The sequence below is a fragment of the Colletotrichum lupini genome, chromosome 10, assembly GCF_023278565.1.
Source record: "Colletotrichum lupini chromosome 10, complete sequence".
In the NCBI taxonomy this organism is placed as follows: Eukaryota; Fungi; Ascomycota; class Sordariomycetes; order Glomerellales; family Glomerellaceae; genus Colletotrichum; species Colletotrichum lupini.
The window spans coordinates 1-27,680 of record NC_064673.1 but is presented as its reverse complement, the minus strand read 5'-3'; the positions used below and the strand labels follow the sequence as shown (position 1 = coordinate 27,680).

The window sequence follows — 27,680 nt, the reverse complement described above, 5'->3', positions numbered from 1 at the left end:
GTATATACCCCCTATAGGAGATTTAGAAAATAAGGAAGATCTTACCCCCTATACTAACAAATTAAATTATAACGAAATTAACGATATTAACTACTTTTTTTTTACCCCGTTAGCTTTTAGAGGATATACGAGGCTAAATAAATAGAGGGTAATAGAAGCTCTTAATAAGTAAGCTTTTATTTACGGATAGTAAGAGAAGGTCCCTTAGATAACGGATATAAAAGTAGTTAAAAGGGCGAATTTAATAGGGCTAAAGCTTATTTTCTTAACGATTAAGGAGAAGACGCTCTCTCTTAATATTTAAAAAAAAAGAATATAGTACTAAGTATATTTAAGGGTAACTAGAGGGGTCCTTTTTATACTACTTAGATCCCTTAAATACTAAGCTTATATAAGTATTTTATGCGAGCGAAAGGTACGGCTTAGATAATTTTTATAAGATTATTCTAAATACTAGGGTATCGTAATAGTTAACTTAAAGAAAAGGGTAATTCTAAGTACTATAAAAGATCGCGCTAGTAATACTTAATACGTCGACGGCGGGTATTATAAGGATTAGTTTTAACCTAAGTAAGGAAATCGTCGCCCTAGGTATAATAAAAATAGAGACGCACTTCGGAACGATAACTTTTTATATTTTACTTATTAATACCCTATTTCTCTTATATTTAAAAAATATAGATTAACTAGGTATTATATTCGATAATACGAGGAATAGAATCTCTAGTAATAAGCACTTCGAGATAGTCGAACGATAATAGGGGTATACGTTTATAAAGCTTATTAATAATACAAAGTTAATTAATTACCTAACGGAAAGTGAGCTTAGAAAACTATATTAGAAATTTAGATACCCGTTAGTTACGAGGCTATATAACTTCTTAAAATAATTAAAAAATAATAATATCGAAATAGGGGCGCTAGAGTAGTTAATAAAAGTATATTACTAATATTAAATAAATATATAAAGCCTACGTAAATTTAAGTTTAAATTACGTAATAAGCTTAACTTTAACTAGGAAATCGTTATCGATATTTTCTATTTAAATAGTCGGCTAGTATTATATATAATTAACATAACTATATCTTTCTAAGTAAAGTAATTCTTCTAGGATCTATAAATAAAGATAATATAGGTAGCCCTACGAAAAAGCTAAATCGATATATACTAGGGACCGCTAGATAGTATTAGAACCGACGCTAGTACTAGCTTTAAATTAATAGAATTTAGGGATAATACGATAGCCTATAGTATATAGCTAAAAGTCGTACCCGTTAAAGCGCACTATAGTATTAGAAAGGTAAAAAGGGCATATTAGTAGTTAAAAAGGGCGTTTAGAATTATTAAAAAGGAAAATCCGGATTTTATTAACGACGAATGCCTCTAAATAGTACTTAAATACTATAACGATATTATAGGGCCTAACGGACTTATACTAACGCTATTAGTATTCGGAGTATATTTAAGAACGACCTTAGCCTTGCTACCGTTACTAAGCATAAGCTAACGAGCCCGAGTAGTTAAAAAAGTAATGCGGGTACTGCGCGAAGTAAGTATAAGAAAGTAAGTTAACGAGGTAATTATTACGTATAATAGGCCCGATATAGGGGATAATTTAAATATATTACTAAATTCGGATATATAAATATAGTACGAAATTACTTAATAGTAGGCTAGGCTATATAAGTTAATTTCTATTAACGAGCGCTCTTATATAGTCGCAAGAGATTATAACTAGCTACTCGAAGTATTAATTACGGTAGTTAGACCGTATTATATAGATCTTAACGAGGTAATTTCTAACTTATAAAAAGAAGAAGAGCTAGGGGAAACTATATAACCCGCGGTAGAGGTATAAGAAATTATCCTTAACGAAATTATTATAGTAGTATTAATAGATAACGAGGAAGAGGAAATTATTAAAAGGGTACTAATATTACTAGTAAGACGTTATAGAAGACTATAATAGTAAGCCCTAACGCAGTAATTTATTATTAGTAACGAGGTAATTAATACTTTTTATATAATAAAAAAAAAGCCGATTTCGAGCTAGTAGTTAAACTACGTAAAGAAAGCGTAATTATAACTATTAGAAAACTATATAAGGGATTAAATCTTATCGAAGTAGATACTCTTCGTAATCGAGGGGTCTATTAATTTATTTTATATAACTTAGAAAAATATATAAACCTCTACATATTTAAATTACGAATAGTTCGTAAGATTAAAAAGAAAGGAATACCCTAGCTATATAAGAAGTCTAGATACGTAATTTAAGGGTATAATAGCGTTAAAAAGGCGATATTACTTATATAATTACTTATTATATAGCGCTATAGCTAACGATTAATAATAGTACTAATAGTATTATTACGGAAGAAGGGATACGAGATTTAGAGCCGTAATATTACCTAGGCCTATACCTAATCGGCTATAGGGCTTATAAAGAAAATCCTAGCCTATTTACTAAAGGAAATGGCTAGTAAGTACTTAGAAGGTACGATTATTAAAGTGCTTAAGTTATTATATAGGCTCGCAGAATCGGGTACCTATTAATAAGCTACTTACTACGATTTTTATATTAATTAACTATTAATAGTTACCTCTACGTACGACCCGTGCTTATTAGTCATAGAATATAAAAGCGACTAATTTAGGATTATTAGAATATAAACTAATAATATATTAGGCCTATCTAATATTAACTTTATAAAAAAAGAGGATAAGGAGCTTTAAAAAGCAGGCTTCGTAGCGAAGCTAAAAGAGGTCCTTATAATAAATACCCTCTTAGTATTTAACGGCGGGATTTTTATAATCGAAGGGGAAACCGTCGTTTTTTAGTAAAAGGGGTAGGGCGAGAAAATTAACCTCGTTAATCCGAACGTAACTAACGTTAAAAAGTAATATAAAGCTAAGCTCGTATAAGGGGTATATATTATAAGTATTTATTAGCCCGAGGCGACTTTTAACTACGCTAAAGTAGCATAAGCTATAGATCTAACTAAACGAGACGTCGAGGTACTTAATAAGCGGCTTAAGTAATAATAAACGAATCTCGATTAAAGTCTCGTCTACTACCCGATCGACCTTATGATTAGTAAGCTTTATATCTTTGTTAATAGGTTATTTATAAATAATAACGACCTTACTTCGTAATTAGGGTATATTATTATCCTAGTTAACGAGAGTATAAGTAAGAGCGAATTTATTATATATAGTAATATGATTTATTACTTATTAATTAAAAATAAGTAAGTAATAAGAAGTATATTAGTATTAAAAGTATATAATATAGTTAACGGCGTTAACCTCTCTTATATAATTTTAATAACGCTAAAGAAGATTACTAATCGAATTAGCTTTTTACCTATTCTAACGGTTATTTATACCGATTCTTACTTACTATACGAATACCTCGTTAAATTAGGAACGACGAAAAAAAAGAGGCTTATAATTAATATTATAGCCCTTAGGTAATTATACGAAAAATACGAGATACTCGAGATCCGTTAAATTAATAATAAAGATAACTTCGCAAACGCTTTTATAAAAGTAGTACTAAATAAAGGATTAGAGTAATTTATAAGTAATAGAAAAGTTATTATATAAATAGAGGGATAGGTTATATAAAAAAAATAAAGAAAAGGGGGAAAAGGAGACGACTTAATAAACGGGCCCGAGGTTAAATTATACCTTTAACTATAGCGGTTAAATTAATAAAAAAAAGAAAAAGTTAGTATCGGATTAAAAGTCTAATTCGACCGTAATATATAACCGACTACGTAAGGGCTAATTAGGGGCCTTATTTATAATTATCGTAGCTAGCCTAACCTACGGTTAGAACCTCCTTTTTATACTTATATAGATATTTATATAGTTTAATTAATCTCTTCGTTAACTACGGTTCGAACTAACTACCCTATAATAGGGATACTAACAATTACCGATATTTTCACTATAAGCTAATGAATAGAATGGGTAGAAAGCTATATAATTGTCGAACTCCTTCTCGTATTAGCTTCCGAGATATCTAATGCTCGAAGCTCTCGTGGCTTGATCTATAGTATTTAATATAATCTTTACTTGAACGTATTGCTACTCTGAATGACCGATGAAGCCGGTAATTAGAGCTTGCGTGCTACAACTTTGAACGTCTGGCTAGATTGACGTGAATCGCCTTAATGTTCGAGTAAGCAGCCAGTCCAGCCTCTCCCAGTTCTCTGCCGATCCCACTCTGTTTGACCCTACCGAATGGAATTCGCCAATCACTATTATTACTCGAGTTAATCCATACCATGCCTGCTTCGATTCTCTTTGCAACAGTATGGGCGCGGGCAAGGTCTGTGGAGAACAGAGCGCTTCCAAGACCGTACTCGGTATCATTGGCCAGGGCGATAGCCTCCTCCTCGGAACGGAAACGACATATGACGACAAAGGGACCAAATACTTCCTCTTTGAAGATCCTCATCTGAGGCGTGACCTCAGTAAAGACCGTGGGCTCGATAAAATAACCAGGGGCGTTAGCTTGGTGAGGCTGGCCTCCAAGCTCGAGCCGTGCGCCCTCTTTCTTGCCGATGTCGACGTAGGAGAGGATTCTATCGTACTGTGCCTTGGTGACTTGTGGTCCCTGAAAGGTGCTCTCTTCAAAAGGATCTCCGACCTTGGAGATCTTCATGACCTGATGTCGGAAAGCTGCCAGGAACTTGTCATAGACAGTGTCCTGCACTAGAATCCTCGAGGTCGCGGTACAGATCTGGCCTTGATTCGACATAATGCCAGCGTGAGCCCAGTGGACAGCCAAGTCCATGTCAGCGTCATCAAACACAATTAGTGGACTCTTGCCACCCGTCTCAAGCGTAATGTTCTTCAAGTTATTACTCGCCATCTTCATGATTCGTTTCGCCGTCTCGGTAGACCCTGTGAATGCAATCTTATCAACATCCATGTGGGATGCAAGAGCTGCGCCTGCGACAGCTCCAGAGCCATTGACGATATTGACCACACCAGGTGGAAATCCTGCCTCTACTACGAGATTTGCGAAATACAAGATGGATAGCGGTGTTTGCTCCGCCGGCTTGAGGACGACAGTGTTACCACAAGCCAAGGCGGGGCCGAGCTTCCAGGCAGCCATTGCCAGGGGATAATTCCAACTGTAGTCGTTGGAATTTGTTATTGAAGTTCTTGGTGTAGAGAAGCAAAAGTAAGAATGAGGGAGTTGGTGCGTCTTACGGGATGATCTGGCCGCAAACTCCCACTGGTTCGCGGGCTGTATAGGCAAATTTTTCAGGCGTAGTCTCGATTACCTGGCCGAATACCTTGTCTGCAAAACCGCTGTAGTACGTCAAGGTCTCAATAGCCTCGGTGAGATCCTCGTTGAGAGATACCGAGTATGGCTTGCCGTTATCCCATGTCTCGATAGTTGCCAGTGTCTCGCGGTGTGCTTCCATCAATTCGGCAAGGCGCACCATGCATTTCCCGCCGTCCGAGGCAGGCAAGTCCCTCCAACTCGGGTGATGAAGGGCTTTCCGCGCAGCTTGGACTGCACTAAGTCAGAACACCCCCATTCGGCCACCCCCCCCATTCGGCCACCCCAAAAATCCCTCCCAGCCCCCCTAATTAAAATCCTACCCTTAATCTATAAACTACTATAATAATTATAATTATTATCTAAACGACTTTCTTTTTAATATATATATTTTTTATTATATTATAGTATTATATACTAAAAATAAAGTTATTTAAATACTTAAAGTAATTAAAAATAGTACTTTAATCACAAAGGCCTTAATTAAGTTCGGTATTTTAAAGAATATATTTTAGAATTATTAACGAGGTTAATAAGCTAAGATAATTACTTTTACTAACTAATAAAGGCTTCCCCTTTAATAAGAAAATAAGCTAGCTAAATAAGTTCGTATTTAATATACTTTAAGAGTTATATTAATTTATAAATAAGTTAGAGAATTCGCTAGGTAAGTTTTATAAGCCTAGGGGGATAATTATCTTTTTAAAAAGAGATAAATAAATATTTTTTTAAAATAGAACCTATTTATTAAAGTTTAGAGAAGTTATTTTATAAATTTAAGGCGTATTAATAAAGTATTTATTAAGGTAATTAAGCCTTAGTTCCGATTACTTAATATCTGAAAAATTAAGGATATTAAATAAGTTAATAAATATAATATAAATAAGATTAGTATTTTTAAAAATAAGGGATTTAATAAGCTAGTTTTAAGCATAGCTAAGACTAACGTAATATAAAAAAAAAAGCTTAAATCGCATTTTTAAATCTTTATTATTAAGTATATTTTTATTAATAATAGAACTATTAAACTACTACTAATTTATAAAAGAAAGTCGGTTTAATAATAATAGTTCCCCCTTAATTTTAAAAATCTTAATAATTAAGAATTTAGAATAATAAATAATAAGTAGACTATAGATTAGACTACCCTTATATAGTTAAAAGTAGTCTTTTTATTATAAACTAAGCCCCCCTTAACTAAGGGACCTAACTTATAACTAAAGCCTCGACTATTAATTTTAAATAAGTATAGGAGTTATATAATAATAGAATTTATATAAGAGTATTATATTAATAACGTTTATTTATTATTTTTATTATTATATACTTCTTATATCCTCTAGTTATTAAATATAGCTATTTTTAGTCTTATTAAAACTTATTATAAAAAGGAGCTTAGTAAGGAGGATATAACAAATAATTCTATTATTATTAAAAAGTAGTACTTCTTAGCTTATTATATTATTACTTATTTACTTAGTTTAATAAGGGATAATATATAAGGTAATTAGAAAATAACTAGCCTATAACTACTTAATATAGCTATACTTCTTAGTAATTTTATAGTATTATCTAGCCTAGTTATATTATTAAATAATACTATTAATACTAAGTAAATAATTACTAATATTACTAAAGTCGTTAATTAGACTTTTATAGCGTCTATTATTAACTAGTTAACTTTTAAAAAAGCTAGCGATTTCTATAAGTAATTAAAGCTATTTATAGAGCTTAGGCCTAGTTATAATACTTAATATCTACTTTTTTATAAAATTAAAAAAGCTTTTAATAAAAAGTCCTTTTTATTAACTTTATTTTGATAATAAGTTCGAGTTTTAGAAACTAGAGTTAAGTATATAGCTCCTAGGAAAAAGAAAAGTATTTAAATAGACTTAAATATTAAGTTTATTAATATTAGGGATATAAAGAGGGCTTAGGAAGACGCTAGCGAGTGTTTAATTAGTCCTAGTCGAACCGTAGAGGTCGAATTACTTAATAAGGGCAGTAACTATATTATAATAGTAGTAAAAAGTAGTTAATTAATTAACTATAGTTAGTAGCGATGTGCCTGGACCTACTTTTGATAGGGTGGCCGAATGGGGGGGGTGGCCGAATGGGGGTGTTCTGACTTATCGATATTATGAGCCGTCGCTGCGTACACTGAGATGATTTCCTTTTCGTTGCTGCGCAAGTTTATTAGCGACATGGCTTTAGGGGTGAGGAGATGTGAGACCATACGTAGGATTGATGCTGACAATCTTACCGCCATCAGACGATTTTATCCACTGGTTGTTGATGAATAGCCCTGTAGGCTGGAGGTATGTTCGCCCATTTGGGGCGGTCAACTTCACAGAAGCCATCCTGTGGGAGTCGGGAAGTTCAATGCTCTTACGAAGTGCAAGAAGAAAGGGAAGTTTGCTAAGCTCTCTAAATGCAGTAAGTTCCGATTCCGAGAACGATCACGTCTGATTAGGTACAGCTAGCGAGAAATGTTTCGAGAGACATTTAAGCCATCTGCGAAGGGCTAAAAGAGCTATCAATCACTGCCGTTGCTTGCCTTTATCTACTGACTAATGAGGCCATTGCCGAAACCCGTTGCCATTACCCACATTGCGGAGTCTTGTTTGTGAGAAATGCCCCGGCCCGGGACTGCTCTCTCCCACCGGGTGCCTCCAACGTAACGAACAAGCACTGTGCGGGAAACCAGCTACCAGCTTGCAAACTGCGACAAAATGAGGCTTAAAGCTGACCGATATCGCATATCTTTTTCAAGCCTATGGATGTGAGGGGAAACCACGTTTGGGATCACTGTGGAGAGTCTTCCCGACGGCTAGACGCGCTTGGAACGCGGTTGTTGGGTGATAGATCTCTAATTCCCTGCCATAACACCACGGTAGGGCGCCATTGCACGCCAAATTAGGAAAGAAATTTGGCCAAGCTGCTTACCCCGGCGACACCACGTGCCAGGTACCAGCTCTAGCTCGCCGAAGGGCCGATGGCAAACCGGAACCAATGTGCCAGGGTGCTCCTTAGTCTCGCCGCACCGCTGGTATCAGATCAAGTTGATCAGATGGCTAAGAGCCAAGCTCAATCGGGAAAGAAACTAGGCCATGATCTAGACATTGACCAACCTCTATCAACGCTCGTAGAGATTCAGTACCCCGTAGGTGCCTTGTGCCTAAAGCTGACTTCGAACGCGTTCTGAGCGTCGGAATGGTTCAATGATAAGCGGCTAGCGGACCCCGTGGTAAGTTCATGTTTGGGGCTAATTATGATACCCCTTACTCGGGGTGCAATGTCTCGACTCAAAGGAAAGCAATAAGCCCAAGTTGCGCGACTCCGCGAGGTGCTCACTTCACGGGTCACGGGTCATGGATATCCTTCGTAAACAGGACGGAGCACGGATATTTCACTGAAAGAGACTTGATGTAATACAAGGTGGGGGACCCATCGATTAAGGATTGCTCCATGGATGGCAGACCAAGGGGACATCTCATCCACTCCTCAAAGCACACTTTCCGAGCTGCATGAGGTACGCAAATACAGGTACCAGTCGAGGAGCCAGAACTTTTCAAAGGCTATTTTAGGGTTGACCTCGTTTACACGATTGTCCGTGAGCTAGGACACCATACCTACACTGGGCAATCATCACTGACCTACTGACATCTAGAGAGAGAGTGTTCTTGAATAAATTTGTATGTTGTTCCAGCTTCATAGCTAGAGATGATGAGATGACCGAACTCACAACATAGCAACGCTCATTCCGTTTGTGCCAGAAATCTTTTGTGGCCGAGCCAACAGATCCAACCCCATTCTTCTCTACACCCCTTTCCACCATGTAGCGCTGACCCAAGCTTTCCTGGTGGAGTGATTGCCGACACCCGCAATGACACTATACAACAGATGTCTATGGACCGCGAGCGACATGGCGGATGGACATGTGTAGCAGGCTGCTTCACTTCCTTTCAGGGCAGGAGAAGCTGAAGAGCTCGAGAGACGACACTCTGGTCATGTTACATTTTCCCCGCGGCATCCGGCCACCTACTCAAGAGCCCTCTAGGTAGAAATGGGTCTAGGATGGGGGGGGTTCTTATCAGCTCGGTAATGCAATTAGCTTGGATTGGTCTTGGTCAACAGGTATTTGACTGGGGCCACCCATGACGTTGTGAACTCTTCTGATGGGGCACTGACTCGATCCACGCATACTGGGAACGACCCGCCGATACCAGCTCTGTGGGGCTCACCCCGCGATTCCAAGGTGTCAACTGTCTGAACTAGTACGTACTTCCTGCAGATAACGCGACCTTGATCTTGTGATAGCGGGAGTAAGTAACTCGTGATGGTTCGGGAACTCGGAGGCGAACAGTTGATGAAGGCATTTACTTCGATGGCCCAACGGCTGTCAAACCTTACTCAAGTACTCGTCGACCGGGCCGTGACTTTGACGGAATACAATGCCGGGCTACTTTGTTGTAATCAGCCTGGCATGGCGGGTGTAGACCAGTCACACCCACAGCCAAAACATACGCAGACACAGGGGCAGTGTGTCCGTACGCGCACTGCGCTCTTATTCGACCTTGCGGATCTTCATCACACCAATCTTGATACAACGTACTGTATCCGTATCCGAATCGAATATCGGGTGCTGCCAGCATATGAAAGAAGGGCATTAGGGAACGAGCGCGACATTGATCTACCCAGGCTGTTGCAACCTTGCTAGCAATCCGCCTCCTTATCAATTCCAGGGGAATATTTCGGGCGCTGACAGCCCATCCTTGCATCTCATACAAAAAGCACTTCGCACCTCTTGCAAGCGATCACCTCAACTCCGTACTCCCTCTCGAGTCCCATCACAGCCCAGACAACGCACCCGCGCGAAACGAAACCACACAAAATTTCAATAATCGGATTCGCCATTCAGCCAACTCAGATTTTCAGTCTCTGTCCCGAGCTATGGAGAATGACCCGGAATCGAATCCACCACTCGACCATCTAAAGACCGCCGACCAGGTCGCTCAAGATGCGCAGGATCTCGCCTATCTCGGCCATGACCAGGCCCTTTCGCGAAAATTCAGTAGGATGAGCATGCTATTCCTCGCCATATCCGTACTGGGAACTTGGTCTACATTTGCGCAAGGACTTTCGAGCGGTATCACCAGCGGCGGACCAGTTGCTATTCTCTGGGGCCTCGTCCTCGTCCTGTTTTGCAATATCTGCGTGGCCGTCTCATTGGGGGAGCTCTGCAGTAGTATGCCAACAGCCTTGGGACAGGCGTACTGGATATTCCGTCTGTGGCCATCTGGCCGCTTTGTGTCCTACCTCTGCGCATGGATCAATACCTTTGGATGGTGGACGCTTTCTGCCTCACAGGTTGCTTTTATGGCCAACTTTATCTTGAGCATGAAGGTTCTCTTTGTGCCGGACTGGTCCGAGGTCAGTGTTGGATGGATCAACTTTCTTCTCTATCTTGCCGTCACTCTGGTGGTTACGGTCGCCAATCTCGTTGCCTGCCGGAAAGATGCTATACTACCGGCATTCAACAACTTTGTCGGAATTTGCTTTATCGGACTCTTCTTCATCTTCAGCCTGGCCCTTCTCATCTCCGTTGGAGTCAGACCAAACTTGCAGTTCCAGCCAGCCTCATTCGTCTTTGGACAATGGATCAACCAGACTGGCTGGGGAGACGGGGTGACCTGGTTTACAGGCCTTCTTCAAGCTGCATATGGGTTGACGGCCTTTGACTCCGCTGTCCATTTGGCTGAAGAAATCCCGGCACCTCGCAAAAACATTCCGCGCGTTATTTGGCTTTCAGTCACACTGGGAGCTCTTACTGGGTTTATCTTCATGGTGGTGTGTTTGTTCTGTATCCAGAATCTTGACACCATCCTAAACCCTCCTACTGGTCTGCCTTTCATGGATCTAGTTCATGAGGCTGTCGGACTGCAGGGGGCAACTGTCCTGCTCTCCCTATTCATCTTCAATGGTCTTGGTCAAGCTATCAGTATTGTTACCACCGCCTCTCGTCTTACCTGGGGATTTGCGCGAGATGGCGGGATGCCCTGGAGCAGCTACTTCTCAAGGGTGAATGAGGCTTGGCGTGTGCCGGCTCGCGCATTATGGCTTCAGGGAGCCATTGTTGGCGTTGTTGGCGTGCTCTACATGTTTGCTAACACGGTGCTCGAGGCGATTCTCAGTGTCAGCACAATCGCCCTTACGATATCTTATGGGATGCCTATCCTGACTCTCCTACTCGTCGGGCGAGACAAGCTTCCGCCTGGAGAGTTCAGATTGGGACGCCTCGGCCCGGCAATCAACTGGATCTCCGTCATCTACTGCGCTATTACTACGGTGTTTTTCTTTTTTCCATCGGCACCCAATCCAGCACCAGCTGATATGAATTACGCAATCGCAGTCTTTGGAGTCATGATGGTGGTGACTCTGGGTTTCTGGTTCATCAAGGGGCAGTACACGTATCTCAAGACGGATGATGCGGCAGAGCGAATTATTGAGGCTCAGAATGCCGAGGTGACTATTGCTCCGGTTCCTCGTAAGAATTAGGCGCCATCTTCGAGCAGACAAATGCAATGTACACGCTGTTAGCTTTTACTCTTCGAATCTTCTTACGCATAGCATTCAGTTCAATATCGTATGTTTCCGTAAACAAGACTTTGAGCCGGGACATGGTTCAACCTTAATCAACCTAAGTTTTACATAGTACACTCGTTGATCTTGGTATCTTAAGGTGATTGCTCCATGTTGGCACTAGATAGATATTTCTTAAACTTCATGCCTGAATCCTTCAGGCTCAAGAATAGGGTCACTACTGCGTAGACGCAATCAACATAATCAACTAGCGCACGTGACGTGTGTGTGCCACATTCATTACCAGTGGAACCCGTTCCCAAGACAAAGTGGGTTGATGGAAATTTGAGCCCGCCGGCCTTGGCATGCCCGCCCGCCCACCGTTCCGTTGAGCGCGTCTCACCCCGAGATGAGTGCCGATTCAGCCGCCGCCGCCCCCTCGGTCCAGGGGCTGGGGATCCCTGGGGGGCTGCATGGTCGATTTTCCTTCCTAATTCAGTAAGTAACTTGCCCATGGCATCCCTTGGTCTTGACTAGACACCTCATGCACACCTGTCGTTATTCACACTTACTTTCACCTTGACACACTCAGATCTCAGAACCAATCTGAATCGCTCTTCTGTTGCTTCAAACCGCGCTTTTGATTGCAATCCCCTCTGCCTCGAGATCGAATCTGATTACTCAATTACGAAATCGCCCGGCAGCAATGCCGGTCCACTTGTCGCACCCCGGCCCGGTCTCTGCTCTCCCCAAAATCTCCGCCTTCCGCTGTTCCGCTACAGAATGGGGCTAAGCAGCGCCGAAATTGCCAAGCGCGAGTCGCTCGACAGGGACTCCCGGCGACAGGGTCTATGAAGACGCCAGAGTTGCTTGCACTGTGGTCTTGACATGACGGTGCACATTGCAATTTATCTTACGTTTGTCATTAGGAGAGCTCCGCAAGACGCTGCAGTTGGCCCTCGTACGATTGTCACGTCCACAGACGCCCCAGCATCACTTTTCCAACTATAAGAGGTATACTTGCCCGCATTACGGTTTTGCCTTCTATCTGTTACCAGTCACATTTCTCTACCAGGAACCAAACCGAAGACTACTTCGCATCGTTTTCACACCAGCCCTCCATCCTGTTTGCCAGGTCTCTCACTTCATCACTTATCAACAATCGACCTTGGTCGAATCACAAATACCACCGTATGGAATATTTGCACAGCCCAGACAGCCCTCATCATGATTGCAGACACCTCTTCTAGAGCCGGTTACACAATCTTCCGGGAAGAGCCCAGCGATACCGTTCCAAATCTGTCTACTCAGCATCGAGTACATCCTCTGGGTATGAACATCAACTCCCTCGTTTCTGCATCATCACGATATTTGAGCTACTTACTGACTCCTTCTTGAAGATCAGCTATCGATTGAAGAGATTCAGCTTGCTGCGAAACTCATCAAGAACTATGCTAGTCCCAAGGAGCTCAAATTCAACTGCCTGACTTTGCGCGAGCCCAAGAAGAACGAATACGCTGCCTTCAAGTCTGGTCTCGGCCCTCGCCCTGAACGCCGCGCCTTCGCCATTGTCATCACCAAGGGAACTTCCCAGGTGACTGAGGTTGTTGTCAACTTGGAAAGCACTCAGGTGGAACTGTGGAAGGATGTCGCGGATGTTGCCCCGACTCTCACCTTGGAGGATCTAGACATCTGCGAGACCGTCACTCGAGCTGACCCTCGCGTCATTCAAGCTTGCCGCGAAATCGGCATCTATGACATGTCAAAGGTCTTTATCGACGCGTGGGCCATTGGGTTCGATCATCGATGGGGTACCGATCGCCGCCTTCAGCAGGGCATTGTCTACTATCGCAATTCTCCCGACGACAACCAATACGCCCACCCGTTGGACTTCTCGGTCGTCGTCGACACTGAAAAGGCCGAAGTTCTCTCCGTCGACATCCGACTGGTCAACGGCGAGCGCACCAAGGTGTCTCTCCAGGAGCACAACTACTTGCCCGAGTTCATCAGCAATGGCTACCAGGACAGGCTCAAGCCCATCGACATTAGCCAGCCGCAGGGCGTTTCTTTCCGCATGGACGAGAACGAGATCTCATGGGCGGGATTGAAGATGCATATTGGCTTCAACTACCGTGAGGGTATTGTTCTGTCCGACGTCAGGATTGACGATGAGGGCCGTGAGCGAAGCCTCTTCAACCGCATCAGCGTGGTCGAGATGGTGGTACCCTATGGCAATCCGGACCCTCCGCACCAACGTAAGCACGCTTTCGACGTGGGCGAGTATGGCACTGGCTTCATGACCAATTCCCTCAAGCTCGGATGCGACTGCAAGGGAGCGATTCACTACATGGATGCCATCATGGCTGTTGGGAGCGGTGAAGCGGCTATCGTCAAGAATGCCATTTGCATTCACGAGGAAGACAATGGTCTGCTTTACAAACATACCGATTACCGCGACGGTACCGTCATCTCAGCCCGCGACCGCAAACTCATCATCTCGCAGATCATCACAGCTGCGAACTATGAGTACTGCTTCTACCACACATTCCTCCTGGATGGTACCTACAAGCTGGAAGTCAAGTTGACAGGTATGCTCAATACCTACTGTATGCACCCCAGTGAAACGGCGGCCCCATACGGTACAGAAGTCGCCCCGTTCATCAACGCCCACAACCACCAGCACATTTTCTCTCTGCGTGTGGACCCAGAAGTCGATGGGCCCAACAATTCAGTCCTGCAGAATGATGCGGCGCTTTCCGATGATCCTCTCGGGTCCCCTGGCAATCTCTATGGTAACGGCTTCTACTGTAAGAAGACACCCATCCGAAATGCCGGTGGCGCCGACTATTGCCATGAGACAGGCCGCTCTTGGGACATCATCAACCCCAACAGCATCAATCCCGTGGCTAAGAAGCCTGTCGCCTACAAGATTCTCAACAACAACTGCCCTACCATACTCGCTAAGCCTGGAAGCATGGTAGAGAAGAGAGCTGCCTTCACCCGCAAGGCGCTCTGGGTCACCCCGTATAAGGACTATGAACTGTTTCCAGCGGGTGATTATGTATGCCAATCGAGCGGCGATGAGGGCCACCCGCATAACTCAACAATTGTGGACTGGGTCAGCAAGAAGGAGCCGGTTGAGAATACCGACATCGTCTGTTACATCCAGTTCGGCCTGACACACTTCCCGCGCACCGAGGATTTCCCGGTCATGCCAGCTGAGCCTGTTGGGGTCATGATCAGAGCCTCCAACTTCTTCAAGAAAAACCCAGCTCTGTGGGTGCCGCCTTCCATTGTTGCCGTGGACAAGACATCCAAGAACGCATTTGCCAAGTCGGAGCCTGCCGAGTCGTGCTGTGGCACCAGAGACAGCAAATTGTGACGCCCCCAGCCTTTGACGACAGGCTCTGGAACGATAGCTGCGGGGACAGGTATTGGTAGCAGCGTTCAATCCTCATAGTAGTACCTTATATGTAGTACAGTACAGTCATTCCCGCAAAACAACAAAACCGAATGCTGATTTTCATCACTATCAAGTCTTGTATTCCCTCCGGCCAGGAATTCGCATGTGAAGACCCCGTATTATGTTTACTACAGTTGAGAAAATGGCTCACCTCGAGATGAAATTGTGTATTCAGGACTTCATTGCCACGAATTTGGATCAATTACAAACAACTAAATGAAGTAGGATTGTTTATGGGCCACATGTTCGTTTCGACCCCTTTATGGGGTTGCAGATATGTATAACACTTCCTTCACCGCTCACAGCCCAACCGCACGCTACCTCAGTTAACAAATCATAGCACTAGGACGTGTGGGCTGAGATGGCTGAAAATTTCAAGCCAGGTCTTCTCCCCAGATCTGGACGGCCAAATCGTCTTGAAGAAAGCTTTGACCGCGTCGATCGAAGCGAATCGCATATCATCGTATATCACGTCAGCCATGTCAAGAACGGCCTTTTGCTCTTCTGCCGTTGAAACGTGGGCTCCGGCGATGAACAGCGGGAAGACGATGCAGTTAAGATTGTTTGCCTCCCGAGGAATCTCAAATATGCAAGCGAGACAGGATTTGACATGCTGCTGCACAAGCGGGTGACGGGTCGGAAGACCACAAATGGCTCTATACAGGTACAGCAAGGCGGTGTGTTGGAAGATGCGGACGAGGGTGAATGCATGTACAGCCTCGGCTTCTGTTGCAGACGTGGAGCAGTCGGATACCTCGGAGGGGCTCTGGCCGTCAGCATCGGCGACAGTCAGTGGCGCATAGACTGGACGAAGGGACGCTTCGAATTCGCGGATGCGCTCGATAGACAGATCCTCGGCCATGCTTGTCGTCGCTTGTAGGTACAGGCCCATCTTGGCAATTTCGCGAAAGACGGACGCCAGGGAGCATCTACCCAACGGGTCACGACCCCACCAAACAGGGCCCTTATCGAGCCGGTGCCACACGTCAGGAGGGAATGCCGAAGGCTTACCCTGAATCATGGATGTTGTGAGATCCGTCGTCGCGAACTCTGAGAGCAGCATGTGCAGCGGCTCGGGGGCTGTCGACACTACGGCCTCGATGCCACCTAAATGCTCGAGGATAGCTAGGATGCCATTGTAATGACTAGAGGTCGAGGCTGACTTGAGGACGCAACCCATGTATCCGTCATCAAAGTACAAGAGGATGACGGCAAATAAGAGCCCGGTCGTGGGTCCATCCCTCTTGGGCTCAACGCAGCAGCGGTCTATCTCGGTTCGAACGGCAGCCAGGCATTCCAGCCGCTTCTTGCTGAGAGAATCGTGGTCGTGCGTACCGTCTTGTAGGAGCCTGTGAGAGTCAGACAGCAAACAAGCAGCGAGCAAAACGACGCGGTGCTCCAGAGCCACCGAACTCGGAGGAGCACACGGTTCCTCTGCCGTGGAGAGAAGTGGCCAGACGCGAAGATGGAAATAGTCAAGAGCGCGCCGCTCGCACACTTCAAGGTAAACGGTCAAGTGCAAGTCGTTTCGTGGGATGCAGTAGGCTGGAGGAACATGAGGAGTTGGCCGTGTGCTCCATCTAATGAGTCGGCTATTGTAGTCGCACTTGGTGCCGGAGGCAGCGCATTGGCGGCAAGTCGGCTTAGAGAGACTGCATTTGATGCGTCGCTTCTTGCAGGACCAACAAGAGCCCTTGACAACTCTGACTCGGTTGGGAGGCATGTTCTCCGGGAGTTTCGAGGGTTGTGGATGCGAGGCTCAAATAGATTCAAGCGATGGACTTGTAAATTGGATTTTTCTCGGTGGGCGTTGACGAAGTAGGAGTCTCTGCAGCATGCCCAGTTTAGCGGCATTCAATCTAGGACTATAGAGAGACACGGAACTTGGAAGGCGACTCACATCCGGCATACTTGAGCTACTGGGCACTCTTTGGCAGTATAGGCAACAATATGTGTTGCCACCAAATTGATTCCGACTTGAACGATCCATGCGGCAGGTAAGGCGGGTTTTTGACGAATAGATGAGGTAGAGAAGGAGGATGTCAAAAGTTGAGAAGCAAGCAGACGCCTGTGATGGGAAGGCCAACACAAGGAGAAAGTAAGACACGGGTTTGATGGGGCCTTACTGTTGACGGCAGCAAAGTGTATGAGTGACGGCGAAGGTGTCTTCTGACGTAAGTATATCCCGTGAATGAATCGAAAGAAAGGTTGCAGTTGGTTCAGCGGACGGGAGCGGGGAGAACTTTGTAGGAATCCAGACTTGTCCGGCCATGGGTTCGGGCAGGGAGCCAAGGAGGAGGGATCTTCCCAGCGAGCGTGTGCCGGGCCCGTGTGACTTGGATGCGTGGCTGCTTGGTTACGCCCATTGGGGGATGTGGTGGGTGGAGATGCGGGGCAGGCAGCCCGACACGCCGACATTAACATTGGATGTATCAAGGATTACGTACTCTGGACTGCATCCTCCGTATCGGAGAGAGAGAGATAAGCATTACAATGATGATGTAAGCAAAGCATCCGTGCCCTGCCCGGAGATGGATTATGATCTCTTATCTAAGGTTTTGTTAGGTTGCTGAGCGCTCGATAACGCCCTGTTTAAACTTGTCCGAACGCGACCTGGTTATTTTCTGCTGTAATGCCATCGATTGGTGTTGGCATCATCGAGCTGCCGATGTATAGATCACCCGCGAACGGTAAATACAACATAATGGCTCAATTGGTGTAGGTTGAAGCCTACCTACGTGCAAAGGAGAATGTAATGAGATTTTGAACATCGATACAATTCCTCATCCCGCGTGAAATAGGTTCCGTGTAACACAAGCAAGGCCAGTTCTATGTTGTACTTGTAGGCTTCGGCCTTTCCGTTAACGGCTTCGCGGCTGGATGTCCCTCCTTCTGACCCCCTTTCTGGTCCTTGGTCGTCCCTCCACTGTTTTGCTTGCCTTTGGCTGTCTTTTCATCTCCGACCGCTTCTTCATGCCAGCCCGGCACAAGCTCATTGTCGGCCTCCCCTTCATTGTCATCCCACCCTCTCAGAACTCTTCTTGCTGCTTCTCTACCGACAACGGGGAGTCTCTCAACGCCAATCTTGCGCCCTGCTTCTGGCACAAGATTCGGGTCTAGCAAGCCAACTTGCACCAACACGCTCGCTTGATCCCAATACACATGCTCGTGGTAGAGTTTGCCTCCTCTCAGCCCAACGATGCTAACAACAAGCACCTCGACCCGTTTGTTCGTTGCTGGGACGCCTGGCAGAATCCATGGCATCTCTTCCGTGTGTTTGAAACGGACGTGAACCTCATCAACGACACGATCAGTCCCGATAGTGCGGGAAATAAGCGTAAGTTTCATTGACGGGGGGTTGTTGAAGAATTGCTTGTAAAAGGCTTCCAGCTCTTGCGCTCCGACTCCGCCGGTCAATGTCGGAATGTGAGTGACATGAGGGGTCTTGTGTGTTGTATACGATGAAAGGGTTTGGTTTAGGTTGCGAGTGAAGAACTTGCCTGCAAATAGGTCAGCTTCGAGTCTTGGGCCATGATCCGCTTCGCCGAGATCATTGGGGACATCGCAAGCTCATCTGTCCACGCAGTTGAGAGCAATTGGCCCAGAAAGTAAGCGAAATGCTTACCCTGCACATTTTGCTCCAACACGAGCTCCAAGTCGGCATGATTATTGAACGCCTTCTTCGCCGCACCAAGGCTTCGGCTCCATGCCAATTCAGCCGAGACTGGATGGTACTCGTCCAAATCGTGCTCTGCAAAACCAGGCTCCGCATCGTAGGTGTAACTCGGATACGCCAGCTGCAGCATTCCTCCGATTCCCATGCCGTTTTCCACCCTTTTTCGGGTCGTGCGTCGCTTCCCTTGAATCCCCACCATCTGGCTCTGTTTTGTGACACCAATCTCCTCCCCCGCGGCGAGATGAACAAGAGCGGAAATGCTGCTAGGAAAGTGGCCCTTGGGATCGGGGATCGCCGTTGGGTAGTAGGCAATGAGAAGACCCAGCTTGAACTCTGGATTGTTGTCCATGACATGATAGTGTTCAAGACAGGCAGCTGCGGCATCTCCGTATGCTTTCGAATGGTTGAGTGAGCTTTTGTATCTTCTCTTTGATTTTGTAATGGCACTTTACTAACCCACGATTCCGAATGTCTCACAAGGGCCCATATTGGTTTTGCTCAACGATCGGAGTTTGTTGCGGTACTCTTTCGCGTTGCCCCCCATCGGGAGGTACTCCACATCGAAGTCCTCATCGCGCCACTCGTCTAGCGTGAGTTGGTCAAACTCTTCACTTTCCGCACTGATATACAGCTTCGGTCGACCTCTTGGAAAGTCCTTGGACAGGAAGTTAGGATCTCTGTGGACGGGGCGATTCCAATTGTCCGAGACGATGCGCGCATTTCGTCCTTCGGAATCCGGCACAGCGGCCTTGACCAGCTTTGGGATGTCGATATTCATGATTTGTTATTCTCACAGTCTCGGTATACCTGCCTAAGTCATGTAGATAAATACTGCTCTGTGAAGTGTATAGGATAGTAGAAACGACTTACTCCCATTTATAATACATCGTGGGAGAACTTGAAATCGCCTGCTTGTGACGTCATGCCCGTCCCCGAGCTATCGTCCACAGACCCGTTCGTCTGTGGAGTGCATTCACAACCAATCACATCGCGCAAGAGGTGAACAGACGAGGTCTTCTTTATGAGCGTCACTGTGTCGTGTTCCCTTACATTCGGACTTCCCTAGAGGTAGTCCTACTTACAGAAAGATGACAGAATGCACGTTCCCTGGCGCCCATCTCAGATTCTTGATACTCTATTCTGTGGAAAGTGAACATAAGACTTTATCTTGGCATGCGCTAAGATGTCACGGGATATGACGTGCGCTGCGCCAAAATTTTGACAGATTGGGCCACCGAATGCTGGTGAAGACGATGTGCGTAAAGGCGAGATTGTGAAGACACAACTCTCCCTATCGTAACGTATCTCGTCCTAATTGAGGCCTTTTCTTTTGGGCATCACCTGGCCGACTCAACTGTGTGCTTCGCGAAGGCGTTGGATCGCGCCCGACGCAAACTTTTACTCACTTTGTCCTGGTCGCTGCTCAAGAAATGCGTGCTCCAGCTTGGGAGCAAAGCCTACGAGAGAAGGCAGCGCGTATGGCCGGCACCTTCAAGGTTAATTGGCATCTGGGATTGACGGCGTTTGGAGGGCCACCAGTGCATTTCAAAATAGTACACAGGACCTCGCTATCTCCATGTCATTAAGGCCAGCTGCTTACATATGGGCTGGATTAGTTCCATGATCGATTCGTGAGACGTCTGCAATGGATCGATGATCAAATGGTACGACTTTTAATTGCCACCATTCGCGAACCATCGCTTTCACTTGCTAATATTATGCGAACCCTAGTATCGAGAGCTGTTCAGCATCTCCCAAGCTCTTTCTGGGCCGGCTAGCACCAAGATGCTTTATTGCATCAATCTCATCCAAGACGGCCTTCTCGGCGCCATCCTAGCCTTCATGATCTGGAGGTATGTGCTCTCGGGACTCCTTAATAATCGTCACCATCGCAAACCCGTCTAATGATCGCATCCCAGCTTACCCGGTGCCCTAGGAATGTACGGCCTCTCTTTGGGCGTTTCTTATATCGGGTCGAGTCTCCCGCGCGCAGTCTATGCACTTCTTTCCGGCCTCAACGCCGCCACTGTCGGCATCATCGCCCATGCAGCCGTGGAGCTCTCGGACAAAAGCATCAATGACAAGCTTACAAGGACACTCGTGTTTCTCTCTGCCGCAGCGGGCATAATGTATAACGCGATATGGTTCTTTCCAGTACTCATGTGTGCTGCGGGCTGTTCGGCTATCGTACACGACTACCGCTTGATTCAAAAGCCGGTGGTGCGGGCCAGAGAGATGATGCGAGCGTTACTCGGCAAGAGACAAGGTGGATCATCTACCCCAACCCTCCAGAGTGTGGATGTTGGCGGTGAGATTCACCTCCCATCAAGTAGGCGAACGTCCACGCCGCAAGACAGAAACGCTGGCCACACGGCAATCTCACCTGCCATTCTCCGGCCTTCACCATCCGAGCATCAGGTCGCCAGTACCTCGCGCGCCGAACAGGGTCCGATTGCGCCGCCTATGGAAGCCGATGCACGCCGCTCTCTAGCTGGGTCCGAGCCACGGATTATTCCAAGGGAATTCCAACTGCAATTTTCCTGGAAAACCGGCGCTGCTATCATAGCAACCTTCTTCGCCACTTTCATCACTGTGATGGCCATTCGAGGAATGATCCCAGATCCTCCAGTCCTTTATAGTCTGTTCTCTAATCTCTACCTTGCGGGAACCATTATCTTTGGCGGCGGCCCTGTAGTCATTCCGTTACTTCGGGAGTACATTGTGGCCGAGGGCTGGGTATCTCCGAGGGATTTTCTTATCGGTCTTGCTATTGCGCAGTCCTTCCCTGGCCCCAACTTCAACTTTGCTGTTTTTCTGGGCGGCCTGACTGCCGCCAACGCGGGACATCCTGCGAGCATAGGCGCCGCCATCGCCTTTGCTGGCATCTTCACCCCAGGACTAGTCCTTGTTCACGGCACCATGGGCGTTTGGGGGGCATTGCGGAGCAGGCCCTGGGTGAAGGCCATGGTGCGGGGCGTGAACGCCTCAGCTGTCGGGCTGATCTACACTGCAGTCTACCGGATCTGGCAGGTCGGGTACCTTGACGAGGGCTTCCAGTCAGGGAGGAGCTTAGGTGATGACCCTTGGTGGGTTGTTGTCACCGCTACTGCGTATGTCGGGGGACGGTATTATAAGTTGGCAGCGCCGTTGGCGGTCTTACTCGGGGCGACGATGGGTTTGGTTAGGTATGGCGTTGTGTCTACGTAGATGTTAGCATTAGATCAAGAGGATGAGCTCGAAAAGGGCTTTGGGCTCGCCGCCTGACAGAGGAACTTAGCCCATTCACCACGCCTGTCTTACAGATAAAAGGTGGAGAGAACGTACATAAGCGCCGAATCCTTAATAGCTTCCTTGTTGACTTGAAGTCAAGGCCCGCTGAAATTCTAACTTTGAGCGATGATTTGTAATAATTGCGTAAACAAGCTTGGGATTTGTCTGAAAAGGTTGAATGAGGCCCAGGGTTCCTATCTGTTGCACGACGTATCAAAAGTGTGTTGGTCAGCCCAAGTGGCTTCAGTGTACTGAGTGGACGAGCATGGAAGAAATGCAGATATATTATGAGACCTCTTTGCTCAGTTTATATCAGCGATCTCTCATCGCCGCCCAGGAGATCATCCTACTCCCTTCATCGTTGGCCAATCCCCTACATTCTATCAATTCTTCATCTCACGACATAATGGTCTTGAATGTTCCTGTATTGATCAAAATTCACCGTCCGAGTGACAACACAGTTCCTAGTATCTTTGGCATCTTTATGTACGCTCAATCCATGGCGAACAATTGGGCAGAACTCACAAACGCGTTAAACCGCTCACTGCCCGGAGTAATTGGTAATCTTAATGCTGCTGCCATTGGTGATTGACCTTTTGGAGCACGATGGACTTCCAAGCTGACAGAATACGCCGTTCAATATTCTAGGGATGATGGACATCCGCTCGAGTGCTCATGGTGCATCCCGACTAATGCTCGATCAACTCAGCCGGCACAGCAACCACGGAGGGGAGGGAGAAAGCGAACAGCAACATGTGACATGTTTGCATTCCAAATCAATGACTAGGTCATGTGGCGAGTTTTGAGGATGATGCGGATGATAGTTCTTCTACCTTATCAACACATTCGGCCAGTTATCGTTGACGTTTCATAGGAAATCATAAAAAAGCTGAGAGCTGGACACCAATATAGTGGAGCAGTCACACGAGGAATCACATTTGCGTGATGAATTCATCTAAACGATGCTCCAGAACGAATGAGACGACATTTGTCTTGCACTATGCGAGGTGCTCGGAATCAGCTTGCGGAAGGGTTGAGACGGCAGTATTCAAACCTGTCTACAGACTTTCTTCGTACCCAACTATTTGCGGCAGCTTATTTCGCTTCAAATTCACAACTTGTCGAGAATTGCAGGCTCTGTACACAACGGTCAACTCGAGGTTGACTTTTTGACTCATAAAGCGTCCCGGCTTCACCCACGTACTGAAAACTCTTGCTTTCTTTTGCACATGGGGAGTTGAACCCGGAACTCAACGAAAGCCGCACTATCACCGGCCATCCACAAGACGTCTTACTAAGCAGTCCCATGGTTTACCGCAGTACACGAGCCGACTTGTGACGTCAAGCGACTGATTCAACTCCTTTGGACACCTCCCCATCGAAGACTCCTTCTTTCAGCAAAGCCACCCCAACATCGATAACCTGAGAGCAAGCTCTCTGCAAACATGTCACGATCCCGTAGCGGGTGCCTGACTTGCAAACGGCGCCATTGCAAGTGCGACGAGACCAAACCCGAGTGTCTGCAATGTCTCGGTCAGGGTATCAAATGTGCAGGCTACAATGTCGTATTGCGTTGGGATGCCGGCATCGCTTCACGGCGCCGGTATACAGGAGCGCTGGAACCGTCAGAGACGCTCCATATCGAGCCTACAGAGACGACAAGGCCGTGGAGGCGCACGTCCAGAAAGCCATCTAGTGGAATAGTTTCGTCATTCGAATTGGCAATCCCACCAGAACGAAATTTCATAGGAAACACAAATGTCCCCTCAAAGCCGATTCCAGTGGTTCGCTCTCCAGGTCCTGAGATGCCCAGTACATTGAACGAGGCCTTCCAGACGTCCCTGCAATCCCCCATGTCCTCACTAGAGGGATTTTCATGGGCGGGCTGGACAGAGCAGGATCGAGATCTTTACGAAAGATGTACGTCTTCGATCCAAATAATTGTCAACTCAAGGCCGCGGACGAATATTTTCCATGGGCTGAAAGAATTCTGGGCTAACAAAACTTGTCAGTTGATCAAAGCACCATCTTTCTTCTATATTCAACTCATCGAGATGACTGGTTCCGAACAAGCCTTCGCCGCCTTGCGAGTGATTCGGAAGCCCTTTGCTCTATTCTCATAGCCACCCATCTCTATGTGTCAAGCCCAGACAATCCTTCATCACTGTTCGAGGAGTACTACGTTCGCGGGCTACATTTATTCCGTAAACAGCTTGAGAATCACGACGGCAGCATCAACGTTGGAGTGATGTACGCCGGGCTGTTCATTTGCACGCTTAATGTGAGCACCCCTGAAGGACCTGTATTTGATTGTCGTTCATATTCTAACAATTCCCTTCAACCAACACAGCTTTTCCAAGGCACACCGTGGTCGGTTCATTTGGAACTAATGATGACCGTCTATGGCCTAGGAGGGAGTTTGCACGCGTCTGCAGTCCTAGACAATCCTGAGACCCACTTTCCCCTTGAACTCATGGCAGTGAGGGACATACCGACGTTCGTACGTGGCCGTTCCACCACGACACTATGCCTGTGGCAGAGATTGAGACAGGGCAAGAGATCCAACAATACGGAGCAGGATGATGGGATTGAAGGAGTTACTAGTTTGCCTAGGTCACTTCTAGATATCTTCTCGTCTATTCAGACTGAAGCTTCAGAAAGTGCCTTCATTTCATGGCCAGGAGAGGTTGGAGAAATACCTCAAATCCATCTATGGGAAGCTTATCGCTTTGCGGGGATCCTCACTGGCCGGCGACTGAGGAAAGACCCATGTCTTTCATCGCTAGCTCTATCCACGGAGGTCATCGTCGGTCGCCTTGTGGCAGCCATTGATGCCCTCTGCGACACGCGGAACCGACCCGAGTATAGCCACTTGCTCACATCTAACTCGCTCCTATATCCATATGTCGCGGCACGGCTAGAAGTTGCCATCTTGCGACATCGGCCCTCCTGGATGGAGTCGCTGCGCCGAGCTTGCGGTATTTGTCAACCCTACGGCAAAACCGCGAACGCAGATAACATTGCACGCATGCTGGATGAGGCTTGGGAGGTGGACGACGATGATTACGACATTGATGAGCAAGCCAGACGGAGAAATGTAGTGTCGGATTGGAAGTCCAATTTAACCGCGGCGTACGGCCGACTACGCAGGGGCCAATTAGGGGCCCTATTTATAATTATTATAGCCAGCCCTACCTACGGTTAGAACCTCATTTTTATACCTACGTAAATATTTATATAGTTTAATTAATCTCTTTGTTAACTACGGTTCGAACTAACTACCCTATAATAAGGATACTAATATTAATTAGTAATTAAATTTTATTATTATAGATTAGTAAGGTATCTCGTTATATAAAAGAGACGACCTCTTAATACTATATAGGATAAGAGATTTATACTAATTAACCTTATAAAAATAAATAAAAAAAGAGGTAATTCTTAAATACTATACGGAATTAAGTAATTATAGCCCTTTATTATTTATAAGAGGTCGATGTTTATTATATTAAACTATGTTAATTAACGGAACTATTTAAGTAACTAGCCTTTTACCGTTGCCCCGAGTAGCTTTTTTATTAAACGACTTTTTTATAGCCGGCCCGCGATTAGAAATTAACTAATAAAGATCCCGAGACTAATTACTATGTCTTCTTGTAGTAATATAAACGTCTATTATTACTATTATTAAAAGGAACTACTAAAACCTACCCTTTTATACTAAATAAAAAGGAGGATCCTAGTAGGTACGATAGCTAGCGATTTAAAAAGGTAATAATAATTACTAAAAATAATAAAAACGAGAGTAGTAATAAGACGGTAAGAGGAAATAAGAATCTCCTAGACCTTAATAAATTCGTTAAGTAGTAAAAGCACGGATTTATTATAACTAGCGCGCGGATTAGATATATCCTTATTAAGATTAAATACGCTAATAATTATTAATTTAAGTATAAGCTAAAGTACGACCCTTAGCGAGTTAGGGTAAAGAAGAAGAGGACGAAACCCGATCCTAAATAGAATCTTAATTTTTTATAAGTAGGTAAATATTAACCCGGACTATTAGGGGACGTAAATATATAAAATTATAGATTAGCCTAACGGTAAGTAAATTAACGCGGTATTAATTTATTTAACTGAGGTTTATAAGAAAAAGGGGCTATAGGGATAACCCCTATTTTACGAGATTATAAACGACCTTAGTTATTAACTAAACGAATAGTTCATAAGTATAAGCCTAGGAATCGTAAAAGTGGTTAATAAATTCTTTTATAAGCGAGGGGTATTACTAACGTAATTATAATTATAAGAGCTATATAAAATACTAATAGCGATAATTATAAAGGAGGAATTCGTATTATAAAACTAAGTATAGGTTAATAGAGCATATAATCGCTTTAATAAATTTAGAAAAAGGGTAAACGACTTAGATTTCCTCCTTATAATTACTAATAAAAATCTATCGTTATAAAAGGATATACTAAGGTAAAATATAGTATTAAAAGTACGATAATTAATAATTCTACTTATTTTAATTTATAACTCGTTACTACTACTAACGCAAAATTTGGCGCCAATTAGCTAATAAAAAAAGAGGTAAACGACCCAAAGTTATCAATAATACGTAGCGACGCAAGGATTATATATAAATACTAAAAATCTAATAATAAATATAAAGCAATTTATAAACTTTAAAAAGATCTTCTTAAAAAAGAAATTATATTTTAGAGGGAAGTATAATGTCTTATAAAAAACCCTAACGATGTTTTATAATTATTATAAAAAAGTCGGATTAAGGAATACTAATACTATTTAGTAATTAATATTATACTCGTAAGTAAAGCCTCTAATTACTATTACGAAGCGGTACGTAATTTCGATTAAAACGACTTTTTTAGTATAATTAACGCAATCCGAAGCCGCTTCGAGACCTATAATAAGAACCTAAAGCTCCTATTTAAGCTATGAGCGATTTTTCTTATATTTATAGCTAGGATAATAGAGGGTAAATTGCGAGTAAAGATCCTCAAAGAGCTTATTAATCGAATTAATAAGCTAGCGAAAACCTAGCTAAATAAGGGGATAAATAAATAGAAAGTCGGATATTTTTATACTATAGTTTAGTATATATTAGAGGTAAAAATAACCCTATATTAAGTACTTAAAGATTACGAGACGCTTTACTCGAGGCTAAGATCTAGTTTTAATATTAAGGCGAGAATACCGCGCTAAACCTATTTCTAAATATACAACGGCCCTTAGGGTTAGGGTTAGGGTTAGGGTTAGGGTTAGGGTTAGGGTTAGGGTTAGGGTTAGGGTTAGGGTTAGGGTTAGGGTTAGGGTTAGGGTTAGGGTTAGGGTTAGGGTTAGGGTTAGGGTTAGG

The 27,680-nt window shown here is 44.7% G+C and overlaps 8 protein-coding genes across 8 annotated transcripts; 5 read left to right on the top strand and 3 right to left on the bottom strand.

Annotated features, from left to right (window-relative positions):
- Positions 1-4,139: 4,139 nt before the first annotated feature.
- On the bottom strand, positions 4,140-5,448 carry CLUP02_17224 (aldehyde dehydrogenase (NAD+); the record flags this gene model as incomplete). The annotated part of the gene is made up of 2 exons (XM_049296137.1): positions 4,140-5,151; positions 5,231-5,448. The coding sequence occupies 2 exons, from the start codon at positions 5,446-5,448 to the stop codon at positions 4,140-4,142; spliced, it is 1,230 nt and encodes a 409-aa protein (XP_049137361.1).
- A 1,932-nt stretch (positions 5,449-7,380) lies between these two features.
- CLUP02_17223 (aldehyde dehydrogenase) lies at positions 7,381-7,666 on the bottom strand (the record flags this gene model as incomplete). Its single annotated transcript, XM_049296136.1, has 2 exons — positions 7,381-7,489; positions 7,545-7,666. 2 exons carry the CDS (start codon positions 7,664-7,666, stop codon positions 7,381-7,383), a joined length of 231 nt encoding a protein of 76 aa, XP_049137360.1.
- Positions 7,667-10,259: 2,593 nt separating this feature from the next.
- CLUP02_17222 (choline transport protein) lies at positions 10,260-11,864 on the top strand (the record flags this gene model as incomplete). Its single annotated transcript, XM_049296135.1, has 1 exon — positions 10,260-11,864. The coding sequence occupies one exon, from the start codon at positions 10,260-10,262 to the stop codon at positions 11,862-11,864; it is 1,605 nt and encodes a 534-aa protein (XP_049137359.1).
- Positions 11,865-12,197: 333 nt separating this feature from the next.
- CLUP02_17221 (uncharacterized protein) lies at positions 12,198-12,743 on the top strand (the record flags this gene model as incomplete). Its single annotated transcript, XM_049296134.1, has 2 exons — positions 12,198-12,390; positions 12,481-12,743. Coding segments are annotated over 2 exons (456 nt in total), but the record flags the coding sequence as incomplete, so codon positions are not given.
- Positions 12,744-13,115: 372 nt separating this feature from the next.
- Positions 13,116-15,270, top strand: CLUP02_17220 (primary-amine oxidase; the record flags this gene model as incomplete). The annotated part of the gene is made up of 2 exons (XM_049296133.1): positions 13,116-13,218; positions 13,289-15,270. The coding sequence occupies 2 exons, from the start codon at positions 13,116-13,118 to the stop codon at positions 15,268-15,270; spliced, it is 2,085 nt and encodes a 694-aa protein (XP_049137357.1).
- Positions 15,271-15,685: 415 nt separating this feature from the next.
- Positions 15,686-19,805, bottom strand: CLUP02_17219 (dienelactone hydrolase; the record flags this gene model as incomplete). The annotated part of the gene is made up of 9 exons (XM_049296132.1): positions 15,686-17,003; positions 17,060-17,179; positions 17,252-17,419; positions 17,478-17,654; positions 17,712-17,804; positions 17,960-18,059; positions 18,192-18,920; positions 18,977-19,420; positions 19,505-19,805. 9 exons carry the CDS (start codon positions 19,803-19,805, stop codon positions 15,686-15,688), a joined length of 3,450 nt encoding a protein of 1,149 aa, XP_049137356.1.
- A 652-nt stretch (positions 19,806-20,457) lies between these two features.
- Positions 20,458-22,234, top strand: CLUP02_17218 (chromate transport protein ChrA; the record flags this gene model as incomplete). Its single annotated transcript, XM_049296131.1, has 4 exons — positions 20,458-20,580; positions 20,644-20,691; positions 20,759-20,880; positions 20,947-22,234. 4 exons carry the CDS (start codon positions 20,458-20,460, stop codon positions 22,232-22,234), a joined length of 1,581 nt encoding a protein of 526 aa, XP_049137355.1.
- A 1,508-nt stretch (positions 22,235-23,742) lies between these two features.
- On the top strand, positions 23,743-25,502 carry CLUP02_17217 (uncharacterized protein; the record flags this gene model as incomplete). The annotated part of the gene is made up of 3 exons (XM_049296130.1): positions 23,743-24,304; positions 24,421-24,578; positions 24,648-25,502. 3 exons carry the CDS (start codon positions 23,743-23,745, stop codon positions 25,500-25,502), a joined length of 1,575 nt encoding a protein of 524 aa, XP_049137354.1.
- Between the last annotated feature and the right edge of the window lie 2,178 nt (positions 25,503-27,680).